This window comes from Chelon labrosus, assembly GCF_963514085.1.
Source record: "Chelon labrosus genome assembly, chromosome: 10".
NCBI lineage: Eukaryota > Metazoa > Chordata > Actinopteri > Mugiliformes > Mugilidae > Chelon > Chelon labrosus.
In genome coordinates this window covers 20645639-20666829 of record NC_140360.1, presented here as the reverse complement: position 1 = coordinate 20666829, position 21191 = coordinate 20645639, and the positions used below count along the sequence as shown (strand labels likewise).

The 21191-nt window shown below is 44.9% G+C and overlaps 1 protein-coding gene across 1 annotated transcript; it reads left to right on the top strand.

Moving 5' to 3' along the window:
• Positions 1-663: 663 nt before the first annotated feature.
• Positions 664-19454, top strand: nol4la (nucleolar protein 4-like a; the record flags this gene model as incomplete). Its single annotated transcript, XM_084553492.1, has 11 exons — positions 664-1005; positions 8680-8835; positions 11502-11613; positions 13251-13360; positions 15801-15942; positions 16807-17099; positions 17175-17360; positions 17713-17901; positions 18004-18123; positions 18244-18433; positions 19237-19454. 11 exons carry the CDS (start codon positions 664-666, stop codon positions 19452-19454), a joined length of 2058 nt encoding a protein of 685 aa, XP_084409618.1.
• Positions 19455-21191: the final 1737 nt, after the last annotated feature.

Here is a 21191-nt window from a genome sequence, read left to right as displayed (position 1 = left end):
GATTAAGCCACTTATCATTGTAATACAGATTTGTATGTGTGTGGTTTTTCACGAGGTGGAAAAAAGCCGACACTGTAAGTCTGCGAATCCCATTCAAACAGGTGTGAGGAGCGGAGACAGTCCCAGGTGGCGCATGTTGATCGGATACGTGGCCATAGAGGAGCACATTGTGAGCATCTTTGCGCTTTTTTTAAGGGTTGAGCAACCCGCATCCGAAAATAGTGTTGGCTGTTAGAAAGTAGGTCGATAGGAACTGAGAGCGACGTTTGTTTCCACGCTTTTGTCTGTCTTCTTTGTTGTTTAGCGAGGACTGTGGGTTTTTTTCATAGCCTACCCTTGTGTGGAGCGTTTTACGCACAGGTGGGAGATACCCGCTCAGCATAGGACAGCCCCCCTCTCTGCTCCTCAGCGGATGATGTGAGGAAGTGACATTTTTCACCGCTGCGGTTCGGGACAGCACTGCTCCGCTGCAAACAGGTGTGCTGCTGTCCGGGTCACTTTAACTGGGAAAACACAGGGAGGTAGCGTCCCAAAACCTGAACCGAGCCTCCTGGACGCGGGACAGCAGGGACCAGAGGAGGAAGGATCAGCCCGTTCAAGTCTCTTCTTTATTAGCCTGGGCTGTTATAACGGGTTCAGACAGAGAGAGGGAGAGGGGGAGCGATGGCAACGAAAAAGGCGTGCGTGGATGCGCCCAAAAGGAGCCGGAGTCCGGTCGTGTTGGAGGCGGAGATGTTCAGTGAATTTCAGGACTGGTGTCTCCGAACTTATGGAGACTCCGGTAAAACAAAGACCGTCACCCGGCGAAAATATAACAAAATCATGCAGACACTGTTGCAGAACGAAGAGTCGGACGGCGTTTATGTCGACAACAGCCACATCAACGCCAAATTCAAATTTTGGGTGAAGTCTAAAGGATTTCAGGTCGGGACCAACGTGCTGGGAGAGCACAACAAGAAAGGAGCTCCAGGGAAACCCGTCCTATATGTCCCGGTCAAGTCAACGGTAACGTGTGTGTTCGTGTGTGTGTGTTTGAATGTGTGTGTGTTTGTATGTGAGAGAGTGTGGACGTGCGTGTAAACGGGCACGAGGTGTCCCGTTGCCGCCTATAAGTTGTCATTATTACAGGCTGCACACATGCACCTGTCTCATGAATAAAACGGCAACTTATAAGGCTCTGTCGTCCCGGCTCGCCCTCGTCTTTCTCGGCGAAGCTTCACTTTGTCCACATCCCAACCAGAACAGCCCTACTCTCATCCCTTGCTGCCATAGCAACGCCGGTGCCTCCTGGCAGTCGCGATTGTGAAAGGTAGTAGGCTATCATGCATAGCCATCTCGCCAGTGAGGTTGAAGTCCTGTCAGCGGCACGCTGCCGGGCGCAAAGCACCACATAATTGACTATTGACAACATTTTGTTTGAACCGTGATGTTCAGGTCTCGTGCATCCCGGTATGGTGATGCTGTGCGCGCGCACGTGGATGCAGCGGTATGTTGGTGGGTCGGGTATGTCAGGGTACTCTGGTATGCCCGATGAGGGACTACACACTATTAACGCCAACTTAAGATGTCAGATTCATCTTTGTGCCGCGGCGCTCAGCGGCTCTGATTGTCAGCGATTCATTAAGGCACACGCGTCCCCACTGTCCCATCTAAAGAGGACCGTGTCCATGCGTCACCAAGGCTAATCTGTCTTTCTCTGAGAAAAGATATAGGGCTCAAAATACTAACATGTCTGCCCTTTTTATAAAACAGTATCATGGCAGACAGTCTGGGTGTTTGCACCATACTTTTCATTGTCCTGGGCTGGATGCCGATCGGCTCTCAGTCACTCGTTGCTCTGGCAACACCTGTGCACTGTGCAGTCCAGGATAGCCTGCCTCTGCCGCATTTCATTGTGTGCCTCCCAGCATTAAAGCCCATTTGAGTCTGTCTCCGAAGGAGAAGGATCTTAACATTATTTCGACATCTTATGGAGAGTGGCAGCTGTGCGTAATTGGTGACCACGTGAGGGGCTGTGGCGGAAACAAAAGGGTCTGCTCGGGACTGATAGCGACATACGCCCACACTTAGAGCTCAGACTTCACTTCTACTTCACGTTTCTAGATGATAAGCGGTTAAATGTATTGAGTAAAACGGAAGTCATGTCACCTACGTCCCGCTGTCGAGGCTGCAGGTGCAGGCTACCAAGGGTTAAACCACACATTCTTATTTTTATCGGGCTGTCAAGACAAACATGTGCACGATGAACTGTCAGCCAGTGCCCCCAGCAGCTCTCTTTGTGTGCACGCGGCCGCGTGCTCGTGCGCGCGCGCACGCATGTCTATGTATGGGGGTTTGGGCCTGCTGTGCCAGGAAGAGACAACCACCATTTTAAATAAGCGCCTTCGGGAATAATCTCCCCCCACCCGGCCTGCTGGGACAGAGTCTCTCTGGACCTCTAAGAGCAGAGACACATTTAGTGTTAACAAACTAGGGAAGATTTTAGAGATCGAATCCTTGGATTTCAGCTGAATAGCACTGATCCCTCCACAGGTGTTTTACCTGTGTGAATGAACAATTTAGATTTAGGCTGTCTGTCTGTACAAAAGTCCTCTAATCTCTGCTCAATATTATGTTTCCCTCTGGGCAAGAGGGCAGGTGTGATCTGTCTCTGCAGGTGCAGATGGTGCCTCAAATGTGTTGTTGATAAGCCTTTGTCTGTGGCTTTTAGCTTTTTTTCTCTTGTTGTCATGAATTCTTGAATGTCCTCCTGTCTAATATGTTTAACAGAAATAACTCTGAGGCCGAGTTCAACCAAAGCAGCTAGAGAAAGTCATTCTGAAGAAGCTTACTGTTTACTGGAAAGGAGTGCACACACGCTTTCTAGCTAATATCATAAGGCAGGGGGAAGCCTCCCCCTGACTCAGCTCCACTTGGGAAATTTAAACAACAAACAAAACATCAGCCAACACAAGCTGCTTCTAATGATGACTCAGAGGCCACAAATCAACCGATTTACATGCATGTGACTGTATTAGAAAGTGAGATTTTTGCCTCAGCTTGTGTTTGTGTCCTTTATAAATAGGCTGTCCAGGGCCTGGTGGAAAAGTGACACACATGTACAAATACGCGCACACAATGGTCAGTGCCTGCTCACAGGGCTGCAGGGCCGGAGGCGTGTCTCTGGAGCTCGAGCACTGGAAGCCCCTCTGCAGCTGCTCCCGGGGTGTGCCAAGTTTCTGTATGGGGGCAGGCATGGGGCTAAATGACGGGACTCTGGGTGGGGGTAGGGATGGATGGTGGCTGATGTGCAGACAGAGAAGGTCTCTTCTGTGTGTCAGTGAAGCATACAAGGCGGCTTCAGTGTGTGACGGGATAGAAAGACAGGACGCAGCAGCACTCAGCGACTCAGTGCAGAAGCCTCTTTTCAACACGGGCACAGAATTATTTCCTTTCTGCGTTTTCTGTCCATCTCTGTCCTCCTGCTCACGTTGTCTCGCCCTCTCTCGCCGCACAACTCCGAGCCCTGCCAGTGCTCTGAGAATCCAGCAGCCCTCAGTGTGGAGATGCAACCTCGTTTAGCTCTCATTATGTCCTGATTAGAGGACGCTACGGAGGAGGAGGGGAGTAGGACCAGAAACAGACACAGAGATGCACCACAGCAGAGCACACAAGCCTCTTCCTCAGTGCGGCCAATTTCAATAGAAATGCTTTAAACGCCCCGTGTGTTTCCTTCCGCCTGCCACGAGCGCTGCACTGAAAATTTTGAAATACTGCGAGCTGTTGCTTTTTGTTGCTATGCCAACTAAAATCTGTAAATATCTCAGTTGATTTCTCGCACAACTGGGTTTTAGTGGACATGCTCTCACACACAGACACACAGGAATACTTCACAGGACGTTTAAAAATCTATATTCAACACAGTTGTTTCGTTAGAGAAAAATAAAGTGGGGAACTGATCTAAAGCTGTGAAGATGGACGACTGATCAGCTGATAATAGGCAACTAAAGCCACAGAAAGCAACTCAAGATGTCCATCAGACCGTCTATGTCCCAAAGCTGTTGATTGAGGATCAAAGCACTCACAAATGATTATCTGTCACTCAGCTAATCATTGCAGCCGTACTGCTAATTAACTTCAATATTTGTCTTCTTTCAATAAAAAAAGACAAATATTGTTTTGTTTTCTTAAATGTGAGGATTTGCAGTTTTTCCCTGTTTAACGACAATTTGAATACCATTGATTTTTGGATGGTTGCTTTTTTAGCATTTTCTCACGTCTTATGCACACAATTCTCCATCAGTTAATAATAAACACAGAAAATAAACATTAGAAACAGATAGATAGTGACAGGTTACGATCAAATTGAACACAGAAAGAGTTTTTTTCTTCTTCCTGTGCGTATAGGGGTGTATTAAAGCAATACATTAACAAAACAAAGGTTTGTCTCGGGACGTCCACTCCACATGTTGAGATTTCTAATTGCTATTCCTAATCTTTGCCTTAGAAAATGGGGTCCAAATGTTTTGCGCCTCACCATCAGATGGAAAGAGGAACATCATCATTATTATCTGATTAATTAGTCCACGTTTCCCCTGAGAGCCCGTCTTTTGTGGAAGGGCCACAGAGTCAAAAGAATACTGGCCCTATTATTCAGCAGCATTTGCATTAATGCTATTTTTGCATAGCGAATCCCCTTTTCCTTTTGTCCAGTGGTTTTTTTTTGTTTCCCCCTCTCTATGGCAGCGCTTATTAGGAGCAACACATGGGCTCATGCTCATGGGTTCAAATGGCAAAACACTCACCAGCCCAAACAAGAGTCCCCTTTAGTTGCTCTCATCTCCCTCGTCGTCAGAGCTGCAGAGGATTTACCTGAGCATGTGTGGAGGGCATCAACTTGTTTCAACCCTTTCTGCAGAGCTCAAAGGTGTAGGTGTGTCTGTTTGAGGGGCAGAGGCTCTTCTTTGTTAGAGTCAAAGACAGATCCATAAAGGAAACAAGTTTATGTCAGTATGTGTTCATTTCAGATGTTGCCACGTTACTGTGACTTACTGTAAATGGGTGACGAAATCCATGCTGCACGTATGTAGCGGTGGTGGTTTGTGCGTGTATGTGTGCTGGTACAAAGAGGGGGTCGGTGATCGCATGCTCCGCGTTTCCTCCCTTCAGCACCCTCTCTGTTGCCATGGAGAGACCGTTCTTTGCTTTCCCATAGGAGGAGAAATTAACACCATTTTTAACTGGCCCGGGGGCCTCCCCCCTGTGTGGGAGATAGTCGGAGTTGTGCACACACACACAGACACACACACACTCAGAGTCTTTAAGACGGCAGTAATCTTCCTACCACACCGCCACTGTCATTTTTAATACCTTTTGCAAGGCCAACATTTAACGAACTGGGACAGTATGATAATAGCTCAAAAATGGCGAAATGGACTCTGGGATGCGATGATGTGCGTGCCAGTCATTTACATATCATTTTGAGTCAGTGACTGGAACGTCAACAGTGCCAGTCTGCGGGGCCGGTGGGACTGTCTGTGTCTCGGGCTCCGTGGGATATCGGGGATGTCACACACTCTATCAAATAATGTTCATCATGGGAGCAGCCGAGAGAGAGGCAGACACACACACGCAGACACACACACGTGGACATGGACGTCGGACAGAGGGGTTGAGCTCGGTGCACCTAATGTGGATTTAATGACAAGGCTTTATGAACTGAGGCAGAGAGGAGAGGGTGATTTGGAAAAGAAAAGAAAGAGGAAGGGTTTTTTTTGTTAAAAAAAAGAAAAAAAAAAAGGAAAGAAATGGGGACACTGTGGGGATAATAGTCTCTTTTATCCCAGTTTTTCTGCCATGTAAACCTTTATCTTCACTGCCTTTCCCACAACACACACACACACGCACACACAGAGGAAACAAGGATTGTCCCATTTACGTTTCCATTAGCCAGTTGATAGATTTACAGGGGCGAGATGGGACTTTAAAAGATGACCTGTTGTCACATCTGCAGTGAGATAATCTGAGTCATGAGTACTGTTGACACAGCCATCTTAACTCCCTCCTTTCTGGCTGCACACGCACAGAAAGCACCTGAACACAACTTAAGCTACTTATTCTGCAGCCACCTTGTAAAAAAAAAAAAAAAACACATCAATTTGCTTCTTGATTTTAAAAGTTAAGCTAATTTTCAGATTTTTTCACTTGTTTATCTTTTCACCCATGGAGCTAATTTCTTGTGTGATGCCTCCCTTCTATCTTTGCCGGCCTGTCTTTGTGACCCAGCTGCTTCCAGTGAACCTCCTCCCCCACCTCCTCCACCTCCTCCTCCTCCTCCGCCTGACCTGCCTGTGTGCAGGACTGCTCCTCTCTCCCCTCAGTGACTCTCTGCTACGATGTGTGTGTGTGTGTGTGTGTGTGTGTGTGTGTGTGTGAGAGAGACTGCCAGCGGGGGTGGGGGCAGCCGACTCAACCCCTCCAGTCTCCTAGCAACAGAGCGGTTTGGTGCGGGACAGGGGGGAGGCGCAGGGGATGGGGGCTGGTTGTACGGTGACTGGGGAGAGCAAAGTCCTACGGGATTAGAAAGACGGAGAGAAGGAGGAAAGGAAGAGGAAGGAGGGCGAGAGTTTTGCCGTGTTGTTGGCGATTAGGGATGCTGACATGTCTCCTTTGCTCTTTAAAGCAGCGTGCTGCTGAAGAGACCAAATATCTGCAACAGCTGTTCTCCTCTGAGATACTTCAGCTACAAGCTCTGCCCGCCAGACATATACTGCTCTTAAACACACACTGAAAGCGTGCTGTGTTTAGAGGTGAATATTTAACTCCCCCCGTTGACTTGTGTTTGGAAACTAAAAGAGCTTATTGGTGCAAGAGGGCCTGAGTTGGCCTTCAATGTGCCAAGACTGGTGGAAATGCAGTTTTGGCTGGATGCTCTTGATTGAGGAGAGCACAAAAGGAAAGCTGTTATTATTCTCATGATGCTAATAATGATTTGTATGGCAAAATCCTCCAGTTTAAGCTGCTCACGTCTGAATATTTGCAGTTTATCTTGGTTAAAATCACTCTAAACTGACAAAAACAGGACATTTCATCTCCTTGGCCTTATTTCCTCATATTGTTTTTGTCTAGTTCTAAACAATAACTTAAGCATCAGGTCCAGCACTGATGAGTTGCAGTATTATATGTTTTTTTGTTCAGTCCAGGTCAGAGAAAACGCTCCCAGCGGAATATCTGGTGTGCATGTCGGATGTTTTGCCGTGGCAGAATTCAGTGGAGGATGCAGCAGTGATGTGGGTGCACTGCACGCCCTACAGTTGTATGAGATTATCCAAATCCAGTGTGAATGGACCCGACACCATTGTCCCAGCAGCAGCAGCAGCAGCAGCAGCAGCTTCGGCGGTGGCGGTGGCGGTGGTGATGTCACCAGGGGAAAGATGATGATACCTCCAAGTGCGATAGATTACAGCTGTGATGATGAGGTGGAGGGTCGCTATTATTTCATTTATTATCATTACATTTAGCCCATGCTGACAGGGGGGGAGAGTGGCTAGAATGAGAGGGAGTGAGTGAGGGAAAGGGCCGGATTAAAACAAACCCGCTCTGTGAGCTGGTTTTAGTTGCCATGGCAACGATCATTACCTCGCACTTGGGAGAGCAGGAGCAAGGAGAGAGAAGAGGAGGAGGAGGGAGGCAGGGAGGGAGGGGAGAAGGGAGAAAAAAAAAAGACGGGACAGAGGTATGGGATGAAGACACGGTGGCAGGAGAGAGGACGCAGTTGGGGGAAAACAAGAAAATGAAATGTCAGATCCCAGGAACTGTGCAGAAATGTCAAGGAGGGGAGGAGGAAAAGTGTGATTCCCCAATGCCAGGGGGACAACTTTTTGAACTCGGGACCCTCCTCTCACTCAAACAAGAAAAGATCACTCCCGGCTAGAACCCAATCTCCAGAAAATGTCAGAGCTTGTCTCATATTTGCCTGGAAGAGGTGGTCTTCGTGGAGGAAAAAAAAAAAAAAAAAAAAAAACTAATTAAATGCCCAAATCCATTTGTTCCATTTTATGCTTGCCGGAGCACTTTATGTTTAAAATATCAGCAGGTGCAGGAATATAATGATAAGATCTGGTGGGAAATGCAAAGTGTTGACTGTGTGAACGCAGGCAAAGAGGGGGATGAAAGAGTTATTTAGAGGAAAAGATGGAGGCAGAAAGGAGAGAAAAGCCCCATGTGGTGCTGCGGATGGAGGCCGTTGTCCTGGCGATCTTACTTCTATGGTGTGTCACATGACCCTTTGCCCAACACACCTGCCCGAGAGAAATCAGTGGCAGTTTCTATGGCGACAGGGTCAGCAGTATGGGAGGCAGGATGGCTGCCAGAGGTGGTGGTAGGAGGGACTGCTGGTCTTGTACACTGTCTGTGGTGTTATTTTTAAACATAGCAGAGATGAGGTGATGGTTGCCGACCCAGCCGGGGCCAAGACTTCTGCACCTAAATGAGAAATTTAAAGACTGCAGGAGGTGGCCTGGACAGAACAAAGCAGCATCCTTTTATTTTTTAATTCTGTAGTAACACCTTGTGCAGCGTGCTTGACTGTCTGACCTATGACTCATGTCTCTTTAAAGATCCCGTACTTGCACCAATCACATCAGAGGTTTTAGATAATACCCACAAGTGATCAAACAAACAATCTCTCCTGTCTTTCAGTGTTCAGATGGGAATTCGGCCCAAGACAACTCCTCCCTGAAGCGTGTAGCCGTGGTTGAAGACTTCTTTGACATCATCTATGCCATGCACGTGGAGATGGGGGCTGATCCTGGCAGAGCACCTAAACATGCTGGCCAGAAGAAGACCTACAAAGCGGTGAGTAACCACAAACACAGGCCGGCGCGGTGCAAGTCCATGCTAGTGGGCTACTTGTTGACAGTGAGGAAGTTGACACCAAAAACAGACAAATATCATCCGAAGATCAACTATGCTAGCAACACAATGTTTGTTTTATCTCTGTTGTTGTCTGGAGATGTGAATCAGGAACGTGAACACATCCAGCGCCAAACAACTTCAGGTGCAGGACAAAAACACTGAAATCAAAGGGAGACGAGAGGATGGATGCTGCACGCTGAAACTTGCAATGATGCTTATCATAAATATGTTTACCACTTTCACCATCTTAATTTAGCATGCTAAAGTTTTCCAATTAGCCCTAAGCAACTCACAACACCGAGGCTGATGGGAAATTGGTGATAACGTTTTGGTTAAATTAAAAATGTTAAGAAAATCATTGATTTTATTTTAAGACAGAGGAAGCCTCCACGACCATAGATCTTCTGAAATGTGGTTGTGGCTCTTTCTGACGCCATTTATCTAATAAGCCGTGCTAATTCATAAATGAGCAAAGAGGTGGACTCCCCTAATTATTCACAACCTTAAACTTTGATGTAATTTAAATCAGTGAGTTATGTAAAAAAAATACACCTCAATACAATGTTTAAATTAACCATAAAGATCAAAAACGTTTTCTTGTACCAGGCCATAATCGTGTTTAATTCTGCTGTAAAGTTGGACTTCAACATGGAGGTCTGTGAGGTTTGACTCAGTTTGGTTACCAGCCTCAAGTGGTCATTTAAGAAACTGCAACTGTTTCTGTCATGTCTGTGTTGGCTTCATTGTTCAGCACCAGTTGGGAGTCATATCAGTGATAACATGACATGTTGCTCTGTGCACATAAAGACATAAAGAAGCCCATACATGGCAAACTAGAACACACTCCCCTGCTTGGGTTTATACAACTTTGTGCGACCTTTCTTGGTTCCCAAGGGAGGGATCCTTCTGACTTTGATCATCCAAAGATTTTTTCTCTAGTGTCAGGTCAAAAGCCTCAGCTATACATTCTGCAATTAAATGTTAGCACGCTAACTAACTTCTGAGCATATTAGCATTGTTAGCATGTTGTTTTCAGTATTTAGCACAAAGGACAGATGGGTATACGACAGTTTGTGACTGGTTGTAGCTTCCTAGCCTCTAAACTAATTGTAGTTTCCCCCTGAATTATGAATACAGACAACTGCCACCTGCTGGTAGAAGAAGATATTTTCTTCCACACAGATGCAGAACGTTGACTGTGTTCAAGTGCAACTTTTTGGTCTAGACACAATGAGAAAATATTGCAGTCAGCTTTTTTTCCAGGTTCAATCCCCGGTACATGGACCAGATGCCGAAGTGGCTAGTGTGTCTTTTTGTTCAACCGTGTGCTTTCCTGATGAAGGACTTTGTTTTTGGAAGCTTTTATATGTGTCCAACATTTTCTTTTCTTTCTTTTGTGCATAAAGTGTCCAACAGCTGGAGAAGGTCTAAAATAATCCCACTATGATTGTTTGAAATTTTGAAAAGAAGGGAACCAAAGTGAGGACAGTATTGTTTCAGGGGTCCCACGCTTTGAAGCACCCCATGATTGAAGGCAGGAGCGCCAGATACCACCTCTTATTTTATTTGTCTGTGACAGGCAGTGCTTCATGTGTTACTTCTGGGAACATGATATATAATTTTTAGCATTAGGAGTTACCAAGGGAACAACCGGCCACCTTTACCAGAAAAACAAAGTACTTGTGGTACTCAAACCACAGAGTTGTTTTCGTGCCACATTATTAATGTTTCTGGAACAAAGGCAGTGTATTAGTTTGTGTTGCAAACCCAGGGGTGGTGTGTGGTGTCCTGACAAAGCGAGGGGCTTTGTCTGCTGCTTTGGAGGTACATCTGCTTCAGAGGCATCAGCATTTGGGAGGGGGGGCGGTTGGTTATCAGGACCTTGGTACCCCTCCTCTCCTCCCTCCCCTCCAGGAATTAAAAAAGTCATAGAGCCAATTCCTCTTGCCCTGTAGAGAGGTCCTGTCACGTCTCATAGAGTGTACCCTTTTGAGAAGGCAGCATCACTGGGGCAGGGCATAATATGGAGCTGTCACTGTGGCCTTCTGGGAGGTGCACGCTCCTCTGGGTGGCCTTTCCCTCTCAGCTGCCTCAAGGGGCCATGAAGGGTGGGGGTGATGGGCAAAGGGGATGGTGGGCACCCCCACTGCCTCTCCATGGTCACGTGAAGGTCGCATTTTACAGGGAAACGCCAGAGGGGGCGAGGAGGGGAGGGTGGCATAGCAGTGGAGACAAACAGAGACGAAGGGTGGGCATCGGGGAGAGGTGTAGATAAGTCGGCCGCACCTGAGAGAACAGAAAGAAGGATAAAAACATTAACACCACTTGTGTTTTAAGGGATCAAAGCGGGAATATGTCGAGAGCTGCAGCTGGAATTAGGCCATCCAAAAGCCCTAGTGATCGCCTAGAGGGAGGATTCCTCCTCATGCCATGTCGAGATAACACATAGTCGCTGACAAAACATTTTCACACATGTATGGTAAAATAAAAAAAACACCTGCACACGTTTGAGTTCAGCCACAAGCTGAGCCAAATCTGCTGCCATGTTTTTTTTTTTTTTTTTTATAACCATAACCCTGTCTCCTCTGCTCACTCTCCTGGCACAGATAGCAGAGACCTACGCCTTCCTGCCCAGAGAGGCGGTGACTCGGTTCCTAATGAGCTGTGGAGAGTGTCAGAAGAGGATGCACATTAACCCCAGCACTGCAGAGTTCAAAGGTAAAGGCCCACATCCTACCCGCGGATGGCTCGCTCATTCCGGAGACATCATTAACTGATATGCTATTTCTGACATCAACCTTTAAGAGTTGTTAATGCTCAGATCCTTTGACACACACTGACTTGGAAAAGGGTTAATTACTATGTTGCAAGAGATGGTCGAGCCAATCCATCTCCTCTAGCAGCTGGATATTATTGCTGCCGTGATAGCCATAGAAATATTTGTTTTATCTCATAAGAGAGGGAGGTTTGAGGCGGGGATCTGGATGACAGAGTTCTCCATCGTCCTGTCAGATATTAAGTATGAGCTGATGGTATTTGTACTTTGAAGAGTTTCTGAATTGAACCCTCATTAATAAAACATATGTATATCCATCACGGACATGATGTAACAAAGACTCAAGAGGACCAGATCTCTGGGACTGAATAGAGCCTCTAAAATGATCAGAGAGTTCCTCTAGTGGCCGGTGCAGAGACTGCACACGGCTGTGAGCCACATCCTTTGAGTTCAGGTGTTACAGGACTTCAACGTTTTGAAGGATTTTGAAGGATTTTGAAGCACTTCTGAAGTACTCAGTGAATGTGTCTTAGCACTGATCTTTCTTTACAAAGGGTTTCAGTGATGGAATAAAAGTCAAACGTAACACATAAAGCAACAGGAAGTTACTTATTATAGCTGATCTATCCTGCAGTTTGCCCCTTCTCAGAGTCAAAACTCAATAAAATCATCACACACTGACACCATATACATATTTACTGTCAAGAACACGTTCTGATGATATTATTATTCCCCTTGTTCACAGCAAATATGCACGCATAAATCCACTTAGCATACAGAGGAAAGGAAACTCTTCTAACTGCAGAACTTGCCTTTAAATCCTAATGTTTTTAATGTTAAATTAGTTTAAGATGATTCCAGTCATAAGTTGTGTACATCCCTGTGCACACAGCAAGCATGCAATGCTGATGGTTAATTCGGCATAAATTTAATGTTGGCAGTCAAACGTATGGGTGCAGAGAAACTCAGTGACAGGAGAACCTGTTTAAAACTGAAGTATAGTCTGTACAAGCTACTTAACTTTTTTGTTGTTGGTGTGTTTGTTTCACTTTGACTTCTTTTATTAGAGCCGACTGTATTAAATGAAAAGCTGTTTCCAATATTAAATGTTTATGTATAAATTACTATTATTCTTAATTATAAGTATGTGACTTTGTGTAGTTTTTTTTTTTTAATTCCATGCGTTGCTTTACATATGCTAATTTGGGGAACTCTGCAACGATAAAAGAAGAACTCAAATCTTATTTTACTAAAATTGGTGCAATATAAAAGTATTCCTTTGCAAGTAAAAGACCTGCATTCATATATTTACTCAGATAAAAATATTTTTAGAGGTTTTTGTCATAAAATATACTCGTAAGTATCAAAAGTTAGAGTGATTTAATCTACAATGAGGCATCATGTTATCTACTAATCATTATTGATCATTTATTACTGTTTCTAGTACATCAGATAAAGGTGCAAAATTGCACTTGAGTGTCATGACATTTTATCATTTCAGAAATATACTTTGAAATATTCATTTTATATTCCATTTATTAGATATTAATTTATTTTATTTTATTTTTTCCTTTGTCAGAAAATGACAGACCGACATCACTGGTCCCGGACCTCATTGATTACAACATGCCTCTCACTGCCACATACCTGAAACAAATGAAACTGCAGTGCATGACCGCCACTGAGAGGGTAAGTTCCTCCTTCTGTGAGTTAATGTTTGTAAAGTGTGAACATGGACACAAGCTGTCCTCATTTATCTTAAAACCTCCTCTGATTCCTTGTGCTGGGAATACAGGAAGTATTTCCTCTCAACTTTTAATTCATTATTACAACGTGTTCCTCCTGCTCGGAGGAGGAGCCCTGTGTGAAATGAGGATTAGTCAAGCCTCTGTGCAGAGTGACGTCCTGCATGAGACCACTCCCATCTGTAGCCATGACAGAAACACTCAGGAACTGCTGCCACTAAAGTGCAGGGAGCGGCACTTGATGATGATAATGCAGACCTCACTCACACATAATTAGGATTATCCGGAACAATGACCCAGACTGTGATTCGTGGGTGAGTACAAATTAACAAATGCTCCGACTGTTGGTCACATCTGCGTGCAGACTGGGTATAAACGAGCCAATAATTTAATAATTAACCATCACAGAGGGTTATTTCAGTGTCGTAGGAGACTTGTTGTAATTTGTTCCATCTCTGGGCTGCTCTGATTTAGAGCCGAGAGCTGCAGCGGATTCAGAAGGCAGCAGGTTTGATCTGTTGACAGGAGATCAGAAGTAAATTCATGAATGTGTGTTTAGTCTGTTGCAGCTTCACTTCTCAGCTGTCTGCATGTTGTTTTGCAGAACTTTTTGTGATTGTTGCAATTGAACTCTCCCTCTGCTCTTTTGGTGAGGAAACAAACTATCAAGGAGTCTTCGCTGTCACACACTTAAGTATGAGCATTAAGTTTGGAGAAAGGTCAAGCTATGTAAACTAAAAACACAAAATCCGGGCTCTAACTAATGATTACTCTTATTATCCATTAAACTTTTAGTTTGTGAAACACCAGAAATATTTGAAACACTCAAAGATCACATAGTCAAAATCAAGAAGCTTCAACCACAATGTAGATTATTTTGGTAAAAATATTGAGTATCAAAATAGCTGCAGATTTCTTTTAATCCACTCATGGCTACAGCCTTATGCAAACATGTCTGAAAGCTGCATTATCCTCTAAACGGACAGCATTTGTGGAATAATTATTGTCTTTATCTACTTTTAAATATGTAACTTGTGTATCTGAACTGCTTACATTCTTTGTATTTCTACATCTGTATTAGAAAGGTATAAATAAAGTTAAGGTGCTTATAGTCTCTATTTTGTGAACTGGATCTCAATTTTTAAAAGTAAATCTTCCTACTCCATCAATTAAATATTTTCCTGAAGCATTGATGATGCTACATTTCCAACTACTTAGAAACGATGTAATTAGAAACATGCACACACTCTCTCTTTCTATTTAATGCTACATGGCTCACTTGGTACCTAATAGAGCTGTCACTGAGCATTTTGGTCCTCCACGAACCCCTTACAGAGGGGCGGATGCATATTCCCAGGAGTTTAGGCCTATTTGTGTGCTCGTGTGGGGAGAATGCGATGCATCCCTGCTCCGATCCCATCGCACTGTGTTGGTTGTGCTTCTTCTGAGTGAGATGCTAGCTGACACGTGACGGCATGATGGCGTACATGCAGGTCATTTGTTGTGCATGAAGTGAACTGGTCTGGGTCGCTCTGAGAAGCTCAGCTTGGGTATGAAATGTAAATATAATGCATTACAGCTCAGGACAACCTTCGGAATAGAGATTATTTAGCTGTGCTGTGCTAATCCTTACCCTCATGGTTTGCTCGTGTTTGTGCTACCCTACAACAACAATCTTTAAGGTCTCTGCGTGATGCGAGTTAAAAATAGCAGTGCTCAAAGAGACATAGTAAAGAGGCTCCTGTACGCCCTCTTCCATCCTACTGTTTGGCTTCTCCATGTCTTACCAATAAATTGGCCATTAAAGGGTCAATTCACCCTTTTTCAAGTAGGATTGCTTTCTGTAATTGCTCCTCTTGTCCATACTGGACACAATGAGAGGCCTTGGCGAAGATTTTTCAGTAAATGAGATTGGATGCGCAACCATGTTCTGCAAATACAAGTGTAGCTGAAGCTTTCATTGCCATCCCGCTGCCACATCTCAGCTAAGGAAATACTGTAGAGTAAGTGTGCAGAGGAATTTTAAGGCAAAAAAAACCTCAAAAGCTTTGGAAGATACGCTTTTTATTTGTCTAACTCATACCTCTGGCTCCTTATATTAGCTTTCACTGACTATAAAAAGGCGTTTTTACAGAGTACATCTGTGGATTTTATTCCTCAAACTGCTTTAGGATGAGATTTCTTTGTGGCCAGTACACACAAAGAAGCCATCACAGCATCCGGTATTACTTCCAGGGCACTCATAAGCACGTCAGTATTGATGCAGGAGAAACTTTGAAAAGCATCAGCATATCCTTTAATGGCAAAAGTGACAGAAACGTGAGAATCTCTGTCCTGACACCCAGCCGTCCAATCTCACTTTCCCTCTCCCTGTCTCTCTTCAGGACGACAGTTCGGTGAGCAGCGAGGAGATGAACACCGCTGAGCCCACATGGGTCGCAGCTGAGCAGCCCGCAGTGCCTGAGCCGAGTCCAACCAACGGAGAGAGGGTCAGCAACCAAGCAGCCACCGTTAAGGAGGAGGACGGTAAGACCCTCCTGGATGTTATTTGCGTGATGTTTTTTTTTTTCCCCCGTTTCATTCGGCTTTGTTTACATCAGGAATTTGAAGGCACTCTCATTAAACACAGAGGGTGCAGACTGGTGTTGTGCAGGAAACAGCTTGCCTCGTTCTTAGTGGACTAATCCAAATAAATCCACTCTTACAGGGGGTGGGACACCAGCGCAACCCCGATCCACTGTGTACCCCTCTCTCCTCAGGGTTGAGAGCTTAAAGAAGTAGGACAAAGGCCAACACTAACCTTCACAGATTAGACCCCACTATAGAAAAGACTCATAATGGGACCTGTCATTGAAAGGGAGAAATAACATGTTCAAACTCAGTCCAGTCCCTTCTGTGTGAACTCTGGAGATTTCAGTGATACGACAATGACACTGAAACGTTTAACTCATAATTAATACATGAGCAACTGTTACAAAACAATTTCCCATTGAGAATCAATAATGTTTTTCTGATTATGAAATCAGTGTAAATGATTAAAAAGCTGTAATTTGCTCATAATGGATGAAGGCTCCCCTCCCCCACTAGGCCCTCAACCATCCTCATCTCTTTCTCTCTTTGCCTTAAAATCTTCCTTCCTTGAAAACAGTCCCTCCTTGTACTCTAACCTTTATTTATCCTGACAGTTGACCTCAATACACACTTCCTGAACGATTTCAGAATGCACCGAGTGAGGCAGGAAGTCCCCTCCCCCTGTAATAACACACCCACTGTTAAATCAGGCCTGTCGTAGTAAACAGACCCACATTAAGGCTTCACGATGACAAACTTCCGCCCAGCTCATCTCTGTGTCTGTGTCTTCGTCCTGTCCCCTCCCGTCCCCTCTTCCAGATGATGACTCTTCAGAGAGTGGCAGTGCCAACGGGCTGCCGGCCCTGACCTCCCCGGAGGCGCTGGCCGTGGGTGGGAACCCCCCAGACGGTGGGGCCCCGTACGGGGAGGTGACAGAGAACGGGTTAAGCGCCCCCCTGGACTTCAGCACCACCTCGTCCTCGTCTTCCTCTGAGGATCAGCAGCCGGTCAATCTGAGCGACAGACTGCCGCCAGCAGGGAGCTCGCCACCCAACTCCTACTCTGCAGACCCCAACAGAAAGTACCCCATCAAAGCAGAGTACGCCAACAAGGTGAGGACAGAAACTTGGTTCTTGAATGATCAACTTCCCGTGTGTCTGTTTAACATTGTGTGCTTCTGTTTTCAGTCCCCTCCTTACAGCTCAGGAAGCTATGACTCTGTGAAAACCGAACTGAGCATGAGCGCAGAGGACTTAACCTCCAGTCGAGCGCAGATAATTGACGACGATGACGACGATCACGATGACCACGATGACAGTGACAAGATCAATGACGCTGAGGGGATGGACCCCGAGAGACTTAAGGCCTTCAATGTAAGTACCCCGTCAATACATATATGGAGAATAAAATACAGTATTGTTCATCAGTCTGACAGCACAGCTGACACATCATGTGTATTATTACTTTTCTTTGAAAAATGTGTGAATAAGCAAGCACTGGAAATATTGTCCTGCATTGGAGTAATGACTCAATACCCATCCCTCCTGTTTTCATCTCCTCCCCCTCCCTCTTTATCCTCTCTTCTTCCACTCTACCTCCCCCTTCCTCCCCTGCCTTCCCTTTTCCTCTCTTTTGTTTCGACTCTCACACCCCTCTCCCTCTGTACCCACCACTCCATTTTTCTGCTCTACATCCCCTCTCTCCCCTTCCCCCTCTCCCCGTCAGATGTTTGTGCGTCTGTTTGTGGATGAGAATCTGGACCGCATGGTGCCCATCTCCAAACAGCCCAAGGAGAAGATCCAGGCCATCATGGAGTCCTGTAGCCGCCAGTTCCCAGAGTTCCAGGAGCGCTCCCGCAAGCGCATCCGCACCTACCTCAAATCCTGCCGCCGCATGAAAAAAGGCGGTTTTGAGGTACAGATCGCCACCAGCTGAAATGTTTTCTCTAAACATTCACTCATAAATGTCACAATATTCACATTGATAATGCTAAAATCTCACATACCGTGCTGCCAGATACGACCAACACCTCCTCACCTCACCTCTGCCATGGCTGAGAACATCCTCGCTGCCGCCTGCGAAAGTGAAACCCGAAATGCTGCCAAGAGGATGCGGCTCGATGTCTACCAACCGTCGGTAAATGTCTTGGCAGTTAGTGCTTGTGAGCTCACCAGCAGGGATTTGAAAATGCATCATTAACGGCAAACTGCTCAACACAAGCTACAAATATTCAGCTCAAACTGTGATTTCTCATAGGATGAGCCAGCCTCTGCTGACAAGACCAACTCGAGGGACCCGGCCTCTGTGGCCCCATCGGCGTTCACCATTTCTAGCACAGCTTTTGCCCAAGACCAGCTCTACACCAACGGAGGCCTCAATTACAACCTGCGGGGATATGGGACGGTTGGTAGCAACCAACAGAACTCTGGTGCAGCACAAACCAACGGTGAGCCACTTTTAGGTGACCACTTAAAGGTTTGTAGAGCAAACCCATTTTTATTTCTTCAGGTTTTGAGGTATTTCAGTATTTTATTTTTCCACCTCAATGCAAGAAAAGATACTGGAAAGTACAAAAACTAATTTAGACTGCAGCCCCCAACGTTTACGTGGTGTAACTAATCCAAATTTACAGATTTACCATTCATTAAAGCCAAAATGTCGGCATAAAAATATAATACGATCTGAGTAGGACGAATGAATGGATGAAATGTAGATGTCAAATTTTCATGTGTGCAAAAGCATTAGGAAATAATAATCTTCTTCTTCTACTAGTACTACTACTTCTATTTTCTACTATTTTCTTCTTTTTTCTTTTCTTGTACTTCTACTACCTTTTTCTTCTTCTACTTCTTTTAGTACTACTTCTTTTTCTTCTTCTTCCTGTACTTCTTTCCTTTCTTCTTCTTCTATAACTACTTCCATTTCTCCATCTTCTACTTTCTCTTCTTCTCTTTCTTCTTTTACCTTTTCTTTATCTTCTTCTTCTTTTACCTCTTTTTTCTTCTTCTACTTCTTCTTCCTTTTCTTCTTCCACTTCTTCTTCTATTGCTTCTTCTTCTTCTTTGTTTTCTTCCTCTACCTCTTCTTCTATTGCTTCTTCTTGTTTTTCTTCTTCTGCTTCTTTTTCTTGTACTTTTCTTCTCCTTCTTCTCCTCCTCCTCCTCCTCCTTCTCCTCCTCCTTCTTCTTCTTCTTCTTCTCCTCCTCTGTATTGCATGTGTTCCATAAATCTTCCCTGCTCTGTCCACAGGTCCCACAGATCTCAGTATGAAGTCCATCGGTCCAAACTCCTCCTCCTCCACCTCCAACAGTCACGGTCAGGGAGGCGGTGGTGGCGGGGCTTCGGCTCAGCTCAGCCCTCCGGAGGTGACAGCGGTGAGGCAGCTCATCGCAGGGTACCGGGAGTCCGCGGCCTTCCTGCTCCGCTCAGCAGACGAGCTGGAAAACCTGATCCTGCAGCAGAACTGAGTCCGAGCCAAACCGTGCCAACACACCCTCCCCACTCCTCAGCCTGTCCATCTCTGTCCCACACATTTGGACAGACTGTCACGTACAAAGACACAATCGTACATGGGTGATACTGCAGTGCACAGTGGGTCCTGTAGGTATGGTACCTTTACTTATTCCCACATGTTTATGTATTTGAACGGGCCAGAACATGAACATATCACAGGCGGAACAAGATATTTATTTATGCATTTCACTTTGACCTTAGTGCCCTCTTATCTGTAGCCATTCATCCCATTCAGTTCATTTTACCACCTGAACCTCCATACGTCTCAGGAAGCGATGATCTGTGTGAAAAAAAAAAAAAAGAGATTGGTACGCAGACTGAGGTGTTAAATTAGCATTTTACCATAATGCAGCTCATTTGTGCCGATGTGTGGACAAACAAATAGTTAAATAGCAGTTAATTAGCATCATCACTTACACAAATGTAAAATATGCTGGGATGTGGCATGATTTGATTAGGTCGAGTCATTTCTAAACCAGGTTGCTCAAAATCTGTAGATGAATCGCTGCTAAAAGACGTGGCAGCCCGCCACTGACCTGTTAACCTCAACAGCTACCGCTGGATGCGCTGACATGCGAAAGAAAATAAAAAAAATGTAGAGATGAGAAAATTAGAACAGTGTTTTCAGTTTACACCTGTGAAATTTGACCAGGAAAAAAAAAAAAAAAACAGATCCATAATTGTGTGGTCAAAATGATACCTCGATTCTGCTCATTTGGAGTTGTTACCAGACACTTGTGGTTACTAAGAGACTCATTACCCAACTTTATTTCAGTTACTTTACTGTGAATATTTCTCTGTCGGATGTTTTTTCATTACTCAAAGAGATGGTGGCTTTTAAGAAGCTTGGGTATGCAAATTGGGGGAATCAGGGAATAAAAGGAGATTAATATATTGTTTAGACTCTTAGTGCTACTGGAAAAGTGGAAAAAGGTGCAATATTGAAGATAATCAGTAATGGTGTGCTTACTGAAAAGATTTTCTGAAGCATTTTAGGCGTTTTAAGAGGGTGGCAATTCATCACATCCCTCTCCTGCTGTAAGTTGTAAAAAAAAAAAGAAAAAAAAGAAGAAGAAGAAGTGATATCCCATGCAGCATTGTAGCCAATTTCAATGTTGTCGTTTGTTGTGAATACTGATCTTTACCGCTAACCTCACAGCTGAGGCACTTTTCATGTTTGGGATCAGTGACAAAAAGGAAATGGGACCTGGCAGAAAAGTGAGACTTAATGTTGCACGTCTTTTTTTTTTAAATTTATTTAATTTTTACTTTTAAGTGGTTGTTTTTGTGAAGGAAGCGTTCAATGAGTGTTCTTGAGTTAAAAGGACACACATAGATCACATGCGTCCGCCACTTACAAAGTCAAGTGAATGCAGCGTGCTGGACGCAGCGTGAGACAAAAGAAACTGTCCGTCCGCATCTTCACCATCTGACCTCAGCGGTTTCAAACCCTGTATCCCATCTCCCCTTTCAACACCATGTCTGAATACACACTGTTTGAAAAGAAGCAAGAGACAATCTTTGAAAAAGATGTAATTGCATCACAGTTTACTCTCCCAGCTTTCTGCTATGGTGTGTGTGTGTGTGTGTGTGTGAGCGCGCGCGCGTGTGTGTATGTTTGGTCTGAGGACATGCAAAAGTAGTCAAAGCAGATCTAGAGCACAGTCTCACAAATTTTCTATGGTGAGTCA